General features: G+C 49.0%; 1 protein-coding gene across 1 annotated transcript in view; it reads left to right on the top strand.

The window, feature by feature from the left end:
- Nucleotides 1–19,846, top strand: part of LRP6 (LDL receptor related protein 6) — a 1,045,411-nt gene that overhangs the window by 662,601 nt on the left and 362,964 nt on the right. Inside the window, exon 15 of the mRNA XM_086952928.1 lies at nucleotides 17,234–17,424. Within this exon, the coding sequence (XP_086809054.1) occupies nucleotides 17,234–17,424 (191 nt within the window). The remainder of the gene's footprint in view (nucleotides 1–17,233; nucleotides 17,425–19,846) is intronic.

A 19,846-nucleotide genomic window follows, 5' to 3' on the forward strand; every position in this document is an offset into this window, starting at 1 on the left:
TGAAACCTGGCTAACTGAATCTTCGACACCTATAATGGACATTCTGGTTCCTCCCAACTACCACATTATCAGGCTCGACAGAACAGGCAAAATAGGTGGTGGAATCGCATGCATCTACAGGAACAACCTTTCTGTTGAGAACGTCAATTCCACCTCCCTATCATCCCCAACATCCTGGGAATACATCTGCCTCGACATTATTAGTGAGGGCAAACGGATATGCTCTCTTCACAGCATTTACCACCCACCCAGGGACAACTTCACCTTTTCCCAACAAATCATGGATATGATCTCAACCAATTCCGGACGGCAGCTCACCCAAATATACCTTGGTGACTTCAACCTCCACTGGAACGATCGCAGCGACGCGGTGGTAAATAGTCTTAACAAGCATTTACAATGCAATGGTTTTGCCTTTGTTAAAGTTAGAGCATTGTCATTTACAATAGCAAATTCAACCACTCATCTAACCCATCTGAACACCCAGCCACTGATCCACCCGCTCATCTATCTACGCATGCGCTTGCCAATCTCTTCATTCACCCACCCAGCTGCCCACTTGTCCATTCCGGTACCCACTCATCTATCAAAGCAGGCGCCCGCCGACCTCATCATACATCCGCTCCCTCGTCCCTCCCTCCAGCTGCCCACCTACTCATCCATCCACTCATCCTTCCACCTATTCATCCATCCACTCACACATCCATCCGCCCACTCATCAAACTGCTCATCCTTCCACCCACCCATCCGCCCGCTCATCCTTCCACCTACTCATCCATCCACTCATCCTTCCACTCATCCATCCATCCACCCACTCATCCATCCGCTCATCCTTCCACCTACTCATCCATCCGCTCACTCATCCATCCGCTCACTCACTCATCCATCCGCCCACTCATCCATCCGCCCACTCATCCATCCGCCCACTCATCCATCCGCCCACTCATCCATCCGCCCACTCATCCATCCGCCCACTCATCCATCCGCCCACTCATCCATCCGCCCACTCATCCATCCGCCCACTCATCCATCCGCCCACTCATCCATCTGCCCACTCATCCATCTGCCCACTCATCCATCTGCCCACTCATCCATCTGCCCACTCATCCATCTGCCCACTCATCCATCTGCCCACTCATCCATCTGCCCACTCATCCATCTGCCCACTCATCCATCTGCCCACTCATCCATCTGCCCACTCATCCATCTGCCCACTCATCCATCTGCCCACTCATCCATCTGCCCACTCATCCATCTGCCCACTCATCCATCTGCCCACTCATCCATCTGCCCACTCATCCATCTGCCCACTCATCCATCTGCCCACTCATCCATCTGCCCACTCATCCATCTGCCCACTCATCCATCTGCCCACTCATCCATCTGCCCACTCATCCATCTGCCCACTCATCCATCTGCCCACTCATCCATCTGCCCACTCATCCATCTGCCCACTCATCCATCTGCCCACTCATCCATCTGCCCACTCATCCATCTGCCCACTCATCCATCCGCTCATCCTTCCACCTACTCATCCATCCGCTCATCCTTCCACCTACTCATCCATCCGCTCATCCTTCCACCACCTCATCCATCCGCTCATCCTTCCACTACTCATCCATCCGCTCACACATCCATCCGCCCACTCATCAATCTGCTCATCCATCCACCCGCTCATCCATCCACCCGCTCATCCATCCACCCACTCATCCATCCATCCACCCACTCATCCATCCACCCACTCATCCATCCACCCACTCATCCATCCACCCACTCATCCATCCACCTACTCATCCTTCCACCTACTCATCCTTCCACCTACTCATCCTTCCACCTACTCATCCATCCACCCACATAGCTGCCAAGGTTTCAGATTGCTTTGTGTGACATTTTCAGAATTGTACTTTAATGAGTGACATTTAATGACTACGAGTGACACTTTCTCACGCGCAAAATCAAGCAATGAAAATGAGGGAAATAGGTATAGGCTGAATAAATAAGACTTTACTTTACGCAAATGAGTACAGCGTCTTGTTAACAAAACTGTAAATATCACAATCGAACTGCACTTTAACACTATTGAAATCATTAACCCCGAGCGGCCGCCCCTGTTGGTGCGCCGCTACCTGCCCAACCCCGCAGTGAAGGGTTGGTGCAGGGAGAGGCTGAGGAGAGAGTGTAGCAGTGAAAGGATGGTGCAGTGAGAGACTGAGGAGAGTGCAACAGTGAAGAGACGGTATAGTGGAGCTGAGGAGAGAGTGAAGGGATGGTGCAGTGAGAGACTGAGGAGAGTGCACCAGTGAAGGGACGGTGAAGAGAGAGGCTGAGGAGAGTGCAGCAGTGAAGGGACGATGCAATGGGAGGCTGAGCAGAGTGCATGAGTGAAGGGACAGTGCAGGGAGAGGCTGAGGAGAGTGCATCAGTGAATGGACGGTGCAGGGAGAGGCTGAGCAGAGAGTGCAGCAGTGAAGGGAGGGTGCAGAGTGCAACAGTGAAGGGACGGTATAGTGGAGCTGAGGAGAGAGTGAAGGGATGGTGCATCAGTGAGAGGCTGAGGAGAGTGCATCAGTGAAGGGACGGTACCGTAAGAGGCTGAGGAGAGAGTGCTGCAGTGAGTGATGGTGCAGTGGAGGAGTGAGGGCTGCAGCCTGGATGGGGGGGCTGAGCAGAGAGTGCAGCAATGAAGGGACGATGTAATGGGAGGCTGAGCAGAGAGTGCGTCAGTGAAGGGATGGTGCAGGGAGAGGCTGAGGAGAGTGCAGCAGTGAAGGGACGATGCAATGGGGGCTGAGCAGAGAGTGCATCAGTGAAGGGACGGTGCAAGGAGAGGCTGAGCAGAGAGTGCGTCAGTGAAGGGATGGTGCAGGGAGAGGCTGAGGAGAGTGCAGCAGTGAAGGGACGATGCAATGGGAGGCTGAGCAGAGAGTGCGTCAGTGAAGGGATGGTGCAGGGAGAGGCTGAGGAGAGTGCATCAGTGAAGGGACGGTGCAAGGAGAGGCTGAGGAGAGTGCAGCAGTGAAGGGACAGTGCAGGGACAGTGCAGGGAGAGGCTGAGGAGAGAGTGCATCAGTGCAGGGACGGTGCAAGGAGAGGCTGAGGAGAGTGCAGCAGTGAAGGGACAGTGCAGGGACAGTGCAGGGAGAGGCTGAGGAGAGAGTGCATCATTGAAGGGACCGTGCAGGGAGAGGCTGAGCAGAGAGTGCATCAGTGAAGGGACAGTGCAGGGAGAGGCTGAGCAGAGAGTGCAGCAGTGAAGGGACGGTGCAGGGAGAGGCTGTGGAGAGAGTGCATCAGTGAAGGGACGGTGCAGGGAGAGGCTGAGGAGAGTGCAGCAGTGAAGGGATGGTGCAGTGAGAGACTGAAGAGAGTGCAGCAGTGAAGGGATAGTACCGTGAGAGGCTGAGAGAGAGTGCAGCAGTGAGTGATGGTGCAGTGGAGGAGTGAGGGCTGCAGCCTGGATGGGGGGCTGAGCAGAGAGTGCAGCAGTGAAGCGATGGAGCAGGAAGAGGCTGAGGAGAGGTGCTGCAGTGAAGGGATGGTGCAGTGAGAGGTTGAGGAGAGTGCAGCAGTGAAGGGATGGTGCAGTGAGAGGCTGAGGAAAGTGCAGCAGTGAAGGGACGATGCAATGGGGGGCTGAACAGAGTGCATCAGTGAAGGGACGGTGCAGGGAGAGGCTGAGGAGAGAGTGCATCAGTGGAGGGAGAGGCTGAGGAGAGAGTGCATCAGTGAAAGGATGGTGCAGTGAGAGACTGAGGAGAGTGCAACAGTGAAGAGACGATATAGTGGAGCTGAGGAGAGAGTGAAGGGATGGTGCAGTAAGAGGCTGAGGAGAGAGTGCAGTAGTGAGTGATAGAAATAAGCATAAGATTAGAAAAATAAACCAAATGGCTTACCTCTAACAGCAAAACAGCAGCATACATACCCGTCTGAACCACTTCGTGCACAGCAGTGCACACAGCTGCAGGGAGACGCCACGGGCCATGTTGGACCTGAAAAACAAAGAAATAAACATAAGATTAGCAAAATAAACAAAATGCCTTACCTTAACTGAAAAACAGCAGCATACATACCTGTCTGAACCACTTCGTGCACAGCAGTGCACACAGCTGCAGGGAGACGCCACGGGCCATATTGGACCTGAAAAACAAAGAAATAAACATAAGATTAGCAAAATAAACCAAATGCCTTACCTTAACTGAAAAACAGCAGCATACATACCTGTCTGAACCACTTCGTGCACAGCAGTGCACACAGCTGCACGGAGACGCCACGGGCCATATTGGACCTGAAAAACAAAGAAATAAACATAAGATTAGCAAAATAAACCAAATGCCTTACCTTAACTGAAAATCAGCAGCATACATACCTGTCTGAACCACTTCCTGCACAGCAGTGCACACAGCTGCACGGAGACGCCACGGGCCATATTGGACCTGAAAAACAAAGAAATAAACATAAGATTAGCAAAATAAACAAAATGCCTTACCTTAACTGAAAAACAGCAGCATACATACCCGTCGGAACAACTTTGTGCACAGCAGTGCACACAGCTGCACGGAGACGCCACGGGCCATATTGGACCTGAAAAACAAAGAAATAAACATAAGATTAGCAAAATAAACCAAATGCCTTACCTTAACTGAAAAACAGCAGCATACATACCTTTCTGAACCACTTCGTGCGCCACGGGCCATATTGGACCTGAAAAACAAAGAAATAAACATAAGATTAGCAAAATAAACCAAATGCCTTACCTTAACTGAAAAACAGCAGCATACATACCTGTCTGAACCACTTCGTGCACAGCAGTGCACACAGCTGCACGGAGACGCCACGGGCCATATTGGACCTGAAAAACAAAGAAATAAACATAAGATTAGCAAAATAAACCAAATGCCTTACCTCCAACAGCAAAACAGCAGCATACATACCTGTCTGAACCACTTCGTGCACAGCAGTGCACACAGCTGCACGGAGACGCCACGGGCCATATTGGACCTGAAAAACAAAGAAATAAACATAAGATTAGCAAAATAAACAAAATGCCTTACCTTAACTGAAAAACACCAGCAAGCACCACGGACTGCAGTAGCATGTCTGACACTGGCAGTGTGTGAGTGCAGCTGCCCTGCCCGGGCGACGATGCACCCTGTGCACACAGAGCAGGCACAGCACAAGAAGCACAAAGTCGGAGGCCTCCCTGCACGTGGGACCTGGGGGGAGCCAGGGGGGTGCCGACTGGCACATAGTTCTCACGGGCCGATAGCTCTGTGGGTCGAGATACTTCTGCGGGTGGCCGAGTGCTCTGCGCAGGTGAAGGGCTCCGTGCCAGGGGGCCGCTCAGCCCTCCATCCTTCCAAGGTCGATAACGCGAGTAAAGATGCCAAACAGTGCAGCAATTCAACAGGGTTCCAGTTATGGTAATGGGAAGGTTTTCTAGGGAAAGGCAAGTTTGTGAGGGGGCGGGCTTGGGGGTGGGTGCTGGGGATGGGCGGGTCGCCTCAGCTGCATTCAATTCCGCAATTTTAGAAAACAGAGCATTGGCTGCCTATACATTCTTTGCGTTAATCCCCCGGACGCCCTTCCCCTCTTCCCACAGCCCTAACCACAGCCCCCGCCTGATACCGGTGGGGTAGACACTTCACCGGTGTTTGAAGGTGTGGGGCGGGCCGCCCTGCTTGGATATAAGTGGGATCCGACAATATCCAGGGAATCCGGTGATGTCCACTCACCCTCGGCATCGAGTTCCCGGGTGCTGCCCATGATTCCAGGCCCCCCCCAACCCCCATGGTGTCCTGATGTAGTGTGCCAACGAAGTGACATAGATGCCAACGCGCACGCCTCCAAGGTGACTGACCCTGGGTGCGCAGACCCTCTCCACCCACTCACCTTGAGCAGCTCCCGCAGCTGGTTGGCGTCCAGTAGCTTTTCCTCGAGGCTGTGGCTGTAGTAATAGGTATCCTCGGGCATGGCCAAAAGCGAGCAGTGCCGCTTGTAGATTGTCCGTGGGGGAAGGCGGGTGCCCTCAATCCCGGACCAGATTCGGGGGCGTTGACGAGAAGAGGCTTTCGGCAGACGTAGCCAAAAGCCAAAAATTCTCGGGAACGCCCCCGAATCTGGTCCGAGATTGACGGACGGAGCCCTCTCCCAATGGCTAGCCTCCATTTATGGAGCTAGCCAATAAGAGGAGAGGGCGTATTCCCGACCCCACACACACACATCAAAAGGTTTTTTGGCGCATGCGTACTGAAGTACGCATCGCCAGTCAAAACCTAAAAATGTCCTTGATGCCCTTAACCTCACCCAAATATGCAACAGCCCGACCCACGAGAAAGGTTCTACCCTCGACCTGATCATCTCCAAAGAGGACTCTATCCAACTCGAGTCTATCCAACCCTGTGACTGGTCAGATCATCATATTGTCACATTCTTTATCAATGAAAAAGTCAAAGTTAACCCGGCTCAACTCTCCAAGCCCAAAATCTGGAAAAGAGACTCGAAAAAACTCAACCCAGGCTCTTTGCCCCCTAACAGTTGCAATCTCCTACTCCCACCGACAGGCGCTACGGACGTTCAAACCCTGACTGACCACTATCTCAACGCTATGACCTCTATAATTAATGAGGCTGCACCTATGCAGCTAAAAAGAGTCTCTACTAAAATCTCCAAACCATGGTACGACAGGAGTCTCAATGAGGATAGACGAGACATGCGAATGGCAGAGCGTACCTGGAGATCAGCTCCCTCTGCAATGCACCTAAAAGATCTGAAGAAAAAGAGAAACGCCTACTTCAGGAAAATAAAACGCTCAAAATCAGACTTCTTCAGCCTCCAACTCGACCAAGCAAAAAACCGCCCGAGAAAACTGTTTGAGCTAATCAATTCACAATCCAAGGACCAACCCCAGCCACTCAACACTGGGCGTGAGGCACCCTCCTGTGAAGACTTCGCTGCTTTCTTTATCCAAAAAACTGACAAAATAAAAAGCGATCTCCTCATTGACGCAAGCCTCTACTCCAAACCCCAGTGCCTAGCACCCACTGAACCAAAAAACAATGCTACATGGTCAACCTTCGGCACATACTCGGAAGAAGAAATTGGCAAACTGCTCAACACCCTGAAACCATCCAATCACCTCACGGACCCCCTCCCTGTCTCCGCAGTAAAAGACTTTACCCCTTTGCTTCTCCCTCTCTGGACTAAAATTATCAACAGCTCTCTCCAACAAGGAAGCATACCCGACTCCCTCAAAGTTGGTCAGGTCACACCTCTACTAAAGAAACCTACAGCCGACCCCTCTGATCTCAACAATTACCGTCCCATCACCAATATTCCCACTCTCGCCAAACTGCTGGAAAAATGCGCACAACTGCAATTGACTAAACACATTGAGCAATTTGATCTCCTCAACCCTCACCAGTCGGGCTTCCGAGCAGGACACAGCACAGAAACTGCTATGACTCACATAATTGACGACGCACTTCAAATGCTAGACCAAAACGACACCTGCCTCCTCATCCTTCTTGATCTCTCTTCAGCATTCGACACCGTTAAACATGAGAAGTTACTAGAACTACTAAACACAAGAATGGGTTTATCTGGAACTGTTCTCAAGTGGTTCACTTCCAGGTCGCAGAAATTCATGAGCGTTCATGAGCAACAACCGGATGTCCTCGCCAATACCTGTAACGCTAGGCGTCCCCCAAGGTTCCTCTCTATCCCCAACTTTGTTCAACCTAGTCATGGATCCTCTCACCACCTTGCTACAAGCATCCAATGTACACTTTCACATGTACGCTGATGACACCCAACTTTATCTCAAAGTACAATCCCCCAATGGCATCTTGCTCCTTAACTCAACGATCAGATGCACCCAATAATGGCTTGCCGATAATCACCTCAAACTCAATGCCCTGAAAACAGAGTTCCTTATGATCTCACCTCCAGCGAAGATATCCACCACTCAAATTTGGCTTAAACTCCTAACCGCACTCAATGTCCAACCCACCATCGTGCACTCAGCAAAATCTTTAGGCATAACACTCGACACCAATCTCAACATGCAGCAAAATATCAGCAAGGCAACAAAGGGAGCGAACTTCCAGATCAATACTCTGAGGAAACTGAAACCCTTCCTCCCAGCCAAAGACTTCCAAACCGCAGTACAAGCACTAGTCATCCCACGAATTGAATACGGCAGCACCGCCCTCTGCGGACTCCCCCTAACTACAACCGCACCACTAAGAGCTTCTCTAAATGCTGCAGCGAGACTCATCACTGGGTCAAAAAAGCACTCCCATATTACCCCTGACTTGAAATCCCTGAATTGGCTGCCTTTTGAAGCCAGAATACATCTGAAAATCGCCTGCATGACACACAAGGCGGTACACCTAAACTCACCCGGCTACCTCGCTCAGAAACTGACAATCTCTGGGGGAATTAGAAACACAAGCGGCACAAACAATCTTCTGCTGAAACCTCGAAGATTCCGGAAGGAAAAAACATACAAGCGCTCCTTCTCAGGAATGGCGCCTAGGATTTGGAACTCACTCCCTCCTGAAACCAGGCTTATCTCTTCCACTACACTCTTTAAAAAAGAAGTAAAAGCTATCCTCATGGCTAAATACACTTGAACTATTATCTCGAACTCTGTTAACACTCTGCACCGATCTGTACTACATGTTTGACCCCTTTGCTTATTTGTATGAGTTGTCTTATTACTCACATGATTGGCTTTGTAGCCACCTATTTGTACTGTGTGATCTATTGATTTATTTGTTTGACTATGTTCCCTCATGTACCCCTCTATGTAAAGCGCTCTGATATCTGCGAAGATCTTGTTCGCGCTATATACTGCTTAGCTGTTTAAAATGTTTACACTTGCGAGTCATGTTATTTTGTTGTATTTTTAACTCACCAGCCTCTCTGTTGCTCAGATAGGGACTGAGACCGTGACGCTGATACACCGTGCTGCGGGTCTTATCGCAGCCGCGGCCCTCCTGCAAACCCCTGCAGTGGCCGCCATCACCGGCGTGCATACAGGCCACGCCCCCTCGAGGCCACGCCCCCTTTACCTCACCTCCTCCCATAAATCATGTATATGTGGAGGAAGCGCGGCGGGCGAGCGCAGCGGGCGCGACGATTGTGCGCCGAAGGCGCGCTTAAGGCAAACTCGTCTGCGCTCGTCCGCGACCGGGCCTAGGGCTATCCCCCTACATCTCAAGCCGCAAAACCCAGGCAGTACAGTGCCGCAACCCTCCTTGGACTAAGGCCCCTTCAAAAGGAGTGCAGCCAGCATCTGTTTCACGTAGAAAAAATCCCACAAACTTGCTCTATCTGCAAATCGACCCTCAAACCCAAGCCGGCCCTAGACCAGTCCCACGAGTACCGCATGTTCATGCTAAACTGTAGATCCCTACCTAAACATAGGGAGGATTTTGCACTACTGATGGAAGAACGTATGCCAGACATTGTCTTCCTGACGGAAACTTGTCTTGCCACAGACTCGGACCCGGCCCTGGTCACAGCCCTTCCGCCCGGTTTCCAAATCACTCGTCAGGACTGCCCTGAGGGTAGAGGAGGAGGCTTAGCAATTATCTATAAAGAGCAGTTCCTCTGCCGAGTCATCCCGGAAACTATCCCTGATTGCGAGAGCTTAGCCTTCAGTCTCGAACTCTCTCCTAACAGCTTCTCAGGTACTTTAATTTACCGCCCCCCCAGGTCCCACCATGCAATTCCACAACCATCTTGCTTCGATTGTGGCCGAACGAGTCAGCACCTCTTCTAACTTCACCCTGCTAGGTGATCTTAACTTTCACTTTGACTCCGTAGCAGACCATACGGCAACCACACTTACAGACGACTTAGCAGCTCTGCAACTAATCCAACTTGTCTGTTCTCCAACCCACGTTAAGGGTCATTTGCTGGACCCAGTTTTTAGCAACTGTGTAGATCTGGCAACTAGTCTACCAATCCCTCTCCCGTGGACTGACCATCTATTAGTTCCCTTTTCCTGGACCACATCTAGGCCCTTAACCATCAGACCCACAGTAAGAATAGCCAGACCCTGGTCTCGCCTTCCAGTCGAAAAATGGACCACCAAACTGGCTAGCAACCTACCTCTCTACAATGAGGACCCCTGCCTAGCAAACCAGACATACAAAGAATGGATCACTCAATCACTCGATCACTCTCTCCCCAAAAGAAAAACCACAATGAAACGTTCCCATAAATGTGCTCCCTGGTCCCCACTCAGAGGCCCTTAGGGCAAAGAAACGCCAGTGTAGGCAAGCCGAAAAGAAATGGCGTCTGGATTTCTCACCAGGAAATAAAACTCAATACCGAAATTTAATCAAAGAGTATAAAGAAGAAATCAAAGCCACCCAAGCAGCACACTTCTCTAATAAAATTATTTTAGCTAAGTCAAAACCCAGAGAAATTTTCCAGATTGTGAAAAATCTTACAAAGTTGCCACTTAGCATGCTTGAGACCAAATCCACAGAACATTGCAACAAGATGGCAGACTTCTTCCTCCAAAAAATCAATAAAATCTATGAATCCTTCCCCCCCTTGGCCACCGCCCTCCCAACCCGGACCTACACAACCCTGACACTCCCTTCATCTCAGCCTCTTCCCACACTGGACCACTTTCCCCCTCTCAATCTTGCGTCCCAGGAATCTGTGGCTCGGAAAGTTAAATCGGGTTCCCCCGACGACCCAGCCCCACCAGACATTGTCATGTCAGCATCCCAGGTCACTTTGCCCATCATAATGGACCTCCTGAACTCTTCTATCACCTCCGGCACGGTCCCGCCAGAATGGAAACGGGCCATGGTCCGAGCCCTGCTAAAGAAACCTAGCCTGGGCCCCGCAGACTTTAGCAACTACCGGCCAATCTCTCTACTCCCTTGGCTGAGCAAAATCTTAGAGAGATACATCAACGGCCAACTGGTCGATTACCTAGAAAACAACCAACTGTTCGACCCCACTCAGACAGGCTTCAGACCCAAGCATGGAACCGAAACCGCCCTTCTCCTGGTCACCGAGGAATCCAGAAACATCCTGGACCAAGGAGGATCAGTGGCAGTGATCCTCCTTGACCTAAGTGCGGCCTTTGACAAGGTCAGCCATGACATCTTGCTGAATCGTATGACTAATATTGGTATCAAACACAAGGCATGGCTATGGTTCAAGTCCTTCTTGAAGGACAGATCATTTCGGGTATTCGACGGCGAGTCAATGTCCACTAGCAGACCATCAAGATGCGGAATCCCACAAGGCTCCTCATTAAGCCCTGCGCTCTTCAACATTTATATGAGGCCACTGGCTGAGGTTGTCCGTCCGTTTGGAGTTAAGATCATTTCCTATGCTGACGACACCCAGCTGGTGGTCTCATTGGCGCAGGAAGCCAATATGCCAATGGGAGGAGGGCTCAGAAAATGTCTAGAGGAGGTAAAGAGCTGGATGTCCTCTTCATCACTCAAAATGAACGGGGACAAGACAGAGCTGATGCTTCTGGGCCCTGCTGATCCTAGCTCTTTCAATGTTCCATGGCCACCCTGTCTGGGTACCCCCCTGGCACCCAAGGACAACATCAAGAGCCTCTGGGTGTGGCTGGACAGATCCCTCTCATTTGGCACTCAAGCGACCAAACTCTCGGCTACCTGCTTTGGCATTCTTAGGATGCTAAAGAAAGTTCTCCATCTTTTACCCATGGAAGCTAAGCAGGTAGCCATCCAGGGTCTGATCCAGTCCCGCCTGGATTTCAACAACGCCCTCTACCTTGCTGCCCCAGATTATACACTACGGAGACTTCAAACTGTGCAGAATTGTGCAGCTCGCACACTACTTCAGCTCCCTCGCTGACAATCTGTCAGAGCCGGCCTGATCAGCCTACACTGGCTGCCAGTACGCCAAAGAATCTACTTCAAAGCCATGTGTATCGCTCACCAGGCTTTTTGGAACACAGGTCCCCTGATCACCCGTAACCTAGTCTCCCACTACCAACCGAGCAGAAACCTCCGCTCAAACCAGGCCTTCAAGGCCACTGCACCCAGAATTAAAAAAAAAAGCCAGATCAGGCGGTAGGACCTTCACCCATAATGCTTCCAGGACGTGGAACACCCTACCCCTTCATCTGAGAGCCAACCCCAATCTCTCCTCATTCCGGAAACAGCTCAAAACATTCCTCTTCAACTCCCCACAGTAATTCTTTGCCAGTCCTCTTGCTCCGTCAATCTCCTCCTCTGGTTCCTAGCACTTGGACGCCCCCGGGCAGCAATCGCGCTCTACAAATCCACATACAATACAATACAGCTGCCAGACTACTCTTAGATAGAAAACCACAAGACCACATCCCCCCTGCCTAGAAAGCCCTGCATTGGTTACCAGTTGCCAGAAGATCGACGTTCAAGCTGCTTTGTATCACCAACAAAGCGATACATGGAACAGGACGATTCTTAATCAGAAATAAAATCACCAAACATTAAACAAACCAACCTCCGATCTAAAGTGGCAGCTTGCCTCAAAATCCCAGGGTACAAAAAAAAAGTGGTGGCACATCCTACTCTGTTCAAGCAGCCAAACTGTGGAACTCTTTACCCCCAACATAAGATCCACTGACTACCAACTTATCTTCAGAAAACTACTCCGGAATTAGCTCACCCCCACATAACCACCATACACAAACAGGAATATACTGCATATCTCTCTGTATATAATCCTTTATTTATACTATAGAGATGTACCTATATATGTGTATTGCTTTGTAGAAACGTGTAGAATAATTCTTTTAAAACAATATAGATATTCATTAGTTCTGCTTAACAAATGTACATGACTGATACGTTATTCTATGTTTTTAACATGTATATAAGTGACTGCATAAATAAGTAAATCTTTTATCATAACTATTTATCTACAATTGAATTACTAAAAATATAGCATTGTATCTTAAACTAACTCCCCACTTTTAATAATACCAACTCAACGGAATATTAAAGTTTTCTTTCCAAAGAGCCAGGTATTTTTTTACTTCTATTCACTCCTTCACTCACTCCTGACCCTTCCACTCACATTCCTACACTACACATAGTTTTGTTCTAAAAAAGAGTGCTCCCGCGTAGTCGTAGGTTGCAGCACGCGCCGTCCTGAACCGGGGCGGGAAGATTGCTATGATGAAGCATGACACCAAGGGCCCTTTTGGTGTGTGTGGGGTATTTAAACAAAGCTGTGTGCTTTCCACCATTGTAGGAGACCCACTTAGTCTGGGAGAACAGTTATATATCTATTCTAGGGTGAATCCCTTTTGTTTCTCATATATTGACTAAAGGAGGACGTATCCACCTCTTTTGCTCTCAGAGCATTACCTCTTCATTCCCTATTTTGATTATTTACACCCCCACCTTTTGCCTGGTACATGATGTGATTTCAACTGGAAGTACACTGGGTTCCTACTAACCAGGTCCCCAGTGCCAGATCTCTTTCCAAAACTGTACAATTTTTCCCCCAGTTGGAAATGCCTTTATCACTCTCTATAAGTCCCTAGTAAATGGTGCCAATGTTACCCAGGGCCTGAGGCACTAAAGAGTGTCCCCCACAGGCTGCAGCACGAATTGTGCCACCCTCGGGGACCCCACACCAAACTCAGGCAGGGCTTCTATCACAGGCTGTGTGTTTTGGTGCAGGCGAAAAATGAAAACACGACCTGACACACATCCCTGTGTGCCAGGTCCTCTAACACTGAATGTAGTACTTGTAAATCACCCACATAGCATGCCTTAGAGCCCTAAGGTAGAGGGTTTGGTATTACATGTGAGGGCATACATGCATGAGCAGATATACCCCTGTGCTGGTCAGTTCCATAACTGCCAGTGCAAGTAAACAGGGAAGCCATTTCAGAACATGTGCGGGACACTGTTGAAAACGAGTGCCCCAGCTACTAGAATACTTGACTGAAACTTGTGATATTTGGTATCAAGCATCTTGTATTTAGAAAACCACCCTGATTCCAATAGTGGATTTGTAAATGCATGCTGGCCACTACAGAAAACTACCACTGACTGGTCTCTGCACGGAAGAGTGTGTTCCTCCCTCTCCCTCAGGATGACCTTCTGATAAGTACTCCTAGGCCGGTGAGCTTCATAGAAGCTCCTGCCTTTCAATCAATCAACCAATCAATCAATCACGGCATTTATAAAGCGCGCTACTCACCCGGAAGGGTCTCAAGGCGCTGGGGGAGAGGGGTATGTTACTGCTCGAACAGCCAGGTCTTGAGCTGCTTCCTGAAGGAGAGATGGTCTTGGGTTCGCCGAAGGTGGGTGGGGAGGGAGTTCCAAGTCTTGGCTGCCAGGTAGGAGAAGGATCTTCCTCCGGCGGTGACTCTGCGGATGCGTGGTACAGTGGCGAGTGCGTGGCTGGTCGATCGTAGCTGGCGGGTGGGCGTGTAGAAGGTCATGCGGTCGTTGAGGTACTTGGGGCCCAGGTCGTGGAGAGCCTTGTGTGCATGGGTGAGGAGTCTGAACGTGATTCTCTTGCTGACGGGGAGCCAGTGCATGTCTCTCAGGTGTCCGGTGATGTGGGTGTGTCGGGGGATGTCCAGGATGAGTCGTGCGGAGGCGTTCTGGATGCTTTGGAGTCTTCTCTGAAGTTTGGCTGTGGTTCCGGCGTAGAGGGCGTTCCCGTAGTCCAGTCGGCTGGGGACGAGTGCCTGGATGACGGTCTTCCTGGTTTCAGTGGGGATCCATCTGAAGATCTTGCCGAGCATGCGCAGGGTGTTGAAGCACGAGGAAGAGACGGCGTTGACGGCCTTTGAAATGCAAATCTTGATCCCCTCGGGGCAGAAGTAGCCGACGGCCCCAATTCTGTCCAGAGCCCTTATGCACCTGTACAGGTGAGAAATTAGCTAATCAGATAGGCGTACCAACCCCTCAGGCTGATGTGGGTACGATTTTTCAGGAGTGGACATCTTTGTGTTGGCACACTTAGGAACTCTGGGACAGGGTTATGCCCACTTCCCACAGGAAGTGGTCATATAAGGGGGATTGTGACCCCAAGGGTAAGTAGCCCATTGGCTTTTACCCTTCACTCTGTAGCGCCCCCGAAATTCAGTATTTAGTGTAGCCCATGGCTACGGGAAATCAGATCCTGCCGACCTGAAGGTCGTGAAGTTGCATCCTGCAAGAACTGAAGACCCAGAAACTGACCTGGTGCCAAGCCTGCCGGCCTACCTGCTGATTTCAACAATTGCACCAAAAGTCGACTTCTCCTGCAACTGCTGAATCCCCAAAGCCTGCAGCCTCTACACGCAGGTCCCCTCTAACGTGACAGCTCCCAGTAAGGAGAACCCGATGTTTAACGGCACCTCTGCACCCGTCTCCCCTGGGCTGTGGAGAAGAGGACAAAAGGTGTCCCTACTTCCCCCAGCATAGTGTGGCCTGAGCCCCCCTGGCCTCCCAGTCCGAGCCAGCAGCCTCGTTACATGAAGACCGATCCCCATAGAGTAACATTCAGCACCCAAGGCTGTTTCCCCCCTCTGCACCTGGCCACCCTAGTGCTTCTCGTGGTATTCTGCTGGTGCTGTCTTAGACCTTGCCCACCACTCACCTTAACTCCTGGAGATTGGTCCCGTATGTCGAAGAACTACCTGAATGCCGCATTGACTTTTCCTCCCACAGGATAACATTGCAGCTTATAAAAATTGCACTCTCGACTTTTTGAACTGAAAATAATTCCTGTTTAAAAACATACTTACCTGAACGATTTGCTTCTGGTGCCTAAACATATATAAAGATGCATGGTATTTTTATAAATTGGTGTGTATCTTCTTATCGTGTCTCACTTTTTTACTATTGTGTTTATTTGTAGATGTCTTGCACTTCATTGATAAGCTTAAGGCTCCTCAACCACACTACTCCCTAGAAAAGTACCTTGGGATTGCCATTGCAAGTCCTTGTTCACTTATAAGGGAATCCCTGAACTCTTTGCACAATGTCTCATTTTGAGATGTCATTTAAAGAGTCAGCTTCCTACAGGGACCTTATTAATATTATGCCTATCCAACTCATGGAACCACCCTTTTAGTTGAGGCAGAGTGCAGGATGGAAATTCTTAACCTTATACATGGCCTTTTTGGTGGTTCATGTTCCTATAACGAGTGATCGAACTGCAAGCAGTCACAGTGCAAAAGTCATATTTTCAAATCGACAAAAGTCAGAGTTGTAATTCGAATAAACCCATACTTCATTCCAAAGGGGGTCTCACCCTTCCACATGAATCAAACCATACATCTACAAGCTTTTTTCCAGCATACAAAATCTTGAGTAGAACAAGGTCTTCACACACTAGATATCAGAAGAGCTGTTACGTGCTAAATTTAGGCAACAAACACATCTAGAAAGAAAGGGATTACAGTTTTGCTTGTTGTGAACAGGCCTCAGATGGCTCACCAGTAAGCAAGGTAACTATAGCTAGATTGATGGTCCAGGAAATACAAAGATGCAATATGGCATCAGGAGTTAACTGTGGAAAGAAAAACCACAAGCTCATTCCACAAGAAGAGAGCATCACTCAACTTCATCTCTAATCTCTCTTGACGGATATGAGCCTCAGTTAGTAATAGGCTGAGTTTTTTTTTCTACCACTTTTACTGAACTGTCATAATCTAGGAACTGGGATTTCCTGGGAATGGTGAGGCTGCATATTTCTGCGTTTTGGAGCATCAGCCATTGCTAAGTGTTCTAAAAATCAGAGTGTACTTCTTTTCAAACTTTAGCAGAAGAGTAATCAGAAAGGAAACATTGTTTGACTGTATGTTCCCAATGATGACCTATTTGGCCTTTGGAGCAAGACATCTGCATTTTCTTCTGCAATCTTTATTCCCTTTGAGTTTTTTAAGATTGGAGATTTCTACAAATGTTTGCCATTCCTGTATTCTCAGTTGCTTAGCCAACACGATGACTTTGACAGTAGGACTAAATAACTGCTACACTCATCACAGGCCTCAAATGAAGTCCATGGACCTTTAGAATATCAATACCCAAACTTCGAATCAATTCATGTCAGTCCACTTTCATGTCTGTCTTCTATAAGAGAGGAAGACAGTTGCATAACTGAAAGTAAGCTGTTTTGTTCACTTAAATTGTGTAGGCGATAATGGACAGTGTATTATTTTAATGATGCAATTTGCAGTTACTGTTATCTACTTATACATGCTATGTTTTGTTCACCTTCTTAGGTACATGTACTTCACTAACCTGCAAGAAAGGTCAGCAAAGATCGAGCGGGCTGCACTGGATGGTACTGAGCGTGAGGTGCTTGTACTCACAGGCTTGAGTAAACCCATCGCTCTTGCCCTGGACAACAAACTGGGCAAGCTCTACTGGGCAGACGCTGATCTGAGGCGCATTGAAAGCAGTGATCTCTCAGGTAAATTTTGTATTTTTGTCTACATCGCACAACCGTAAAAAGCTCATTTTCTCTCTTAAACCACAGCTTTGCTTGCCTTTGGCTCCTTACAGCGGTTTAAGGGTATTGCAAAATAAGTCTTAAATGTGGTAGCTGCAGTGTACCAGGGTATTACATTCATATCTGAATGTTCATATTGGATATCAGAAGAAAGTGTTTTAAAACAATGCTGAGCAGTTTATAGGAATATGGCTTTATGTAAACTGAGTTCCAAGCTGCCAGGCCAAGGTATTAATCAGTGTTCGAGGCATATGGGCTGCACATGGTACATTATGAATAGATCGCCATCTGGTGTTGGGCTCGGATGATTGCACTTGTTTTTCTCTTGGAGAAGTCTTTTGTAGACTGGTGACTCCTCCTTTGGGTGCTAGTGCGCATGGGCATCGGCTCCATCCTTAGATTGTTTTTTACCGCCATCAGGTTCGGATGAGGATCGAAGCGCTCCGGATCGACTTCGAGAAGAAGTGATATTTCGGCGCGTATTCCCTTTCCAATTCAACGGTATTGTTATCGAACGCGATTTCATTTCCATTCTGACGCATTTTGACTCCAACAATAAACATTTTCTTCTACGTCGACGAGACCGGGAGGCCTTTCTCGACGTAGTCCAGCCCGGAGTCCATGGAAAGAACTCCATTTAAGAGATGTCCAACGTGTGGTGCTAAGTTCCCACACAAGGACCTACACGAGGTGTGGAACCTCTGCCTATCGCCTGAACACGAATCCAGGAACTGCGAATCCTGCGCAGCATTCTCCTCCAAGTCGACGATTAGAAACCGTCGAGTCCGAAGACTCGAGGTTTCGAGAATGCAGTCGGAGGCAATCCCGGAGCTGTTCGAGGACCAGCACCTCGAAGAAGAAGAGGAACATGAAGACGAGTCGCGGTTGGAAGTGGACGAGTCTGATGTTGAAGAAATCGACGTTCAACAAACCGCGAGTGACGACGTCCCCTTACCAAAAAAACGACCCCGTGTGGTACCGACCCCGCCTTCGAGCCCGGTCAGACTACCGAAGAAAGTTTCCGACGCCCCGCCTTCGTGCCCGCCAACGAACCCTCGGCCTCCCACCATGTCAGATCCGAGCAACGGTCGACATCGACACCGAAGCTCCATACAAAGGAAAGCTCGGCATCGAAACATTCCATGTGGAAACCGAAACATGCTTCGACGTCTAAGACTTACTCGACACCGAAAAAATCGGAATCGAGCAAATTCTCAGTGCCGAAAACACAGAACATTGACGGACAGAAGCAAAGGCACCTTTCGGAACCAAGAACTTCGGTACCGACACAGGAGCAGCAGACAGATCCAAAACAAAAGACTTTGTTTATCGATCCGCAAACTGGCAAAGTAGTGACAAAATCACCGAAAAAGAGGAAAAATGAACAGCTAGATGACAAAGCTCTTCCTCCTAAAAAGAGAACAATGGGGACAAATACAACTCCTCCCCTTTCTCCTCGGCCTAGAGACACACCCTCTTCTCCTATTCCTCACACTATGCCAACTATTCCTCCACCTTCTACACCAAGACCATCTACACCTCAAACAGATGTAGACAGTGATACAGGGGAGGGAGAACCTCATGGGGATGACGACACTATCCCAGATGAGGACGACCCATGGGAGAATTATGATGCAGGGTCAGATGATGATAACGACCCAGAATTATACCCATCAAAACCTTCACCACCTGATGATAATACAGGTTTTGTGCAGTTGATTAATAGGGCAGCAAAATACCATAAGGTAGATTTACACACAGAACCTCAAATAGAGGATTTCCTTTTAGAAACTCTACCTGCTGCACAAAGAACATCAGGCACACTACCTATTCTAAAGGGTCTTCTCAATCACACAGCAGACATATTCAAAGACTCTGTGATGGCTAGGGTACTAAACCCAAGAATTGATAAATATAAGGCAGCCCCAAAGGACTCAACATTTATCAAAGGACAGGTACCTCTGGACTCGCTTGTAGTTACAAACGCTCGTAAGAGAGCAAACTCATTATCTACAGGAGAAGCTCCTCCTCCTGATAAGGAGTCCAAGCTAATAGGTGCATCAGGCAAAAGGGTAGCATCCCCAGCAGCAAACAGCTGGCGCATAGCTAATACACAAGCGCTACTTGCACGCTATGATAGAGCGCATTATGATGAGTTAGAAAAACTCATCACACATCTGCCTAAGGAACATCAAAAAAGGGCAGACCAGCTTATACAGGAAGGGAAGATAATAACCAACACTTCCATTAAGTGCGCCTTAGATGCGGCAGACACTGCATCAAGATCCATCAACACCAGTATCATGTTAAGAAGACATGCATGGCTTAGGGTCTCAGGATTCAAAACCAACACTTCCATTAAGTGCGCCTTAGATGCGGCAGA

This window comes from Lissotriton vulgaris, chromosome 1_2 (genome assembly GCF_964263255.1).
Source record: "Lissotriton vulgaris chromosome 1_2, aLisVul1.2, whole genome shotgun sequence".
Taxonomy (NCBI): Eukaryota; Metazoa; Chordata; class Amphibia; order Caudata; family Salamandridae; genus Lissotriton; species Lissotriton vulgaris.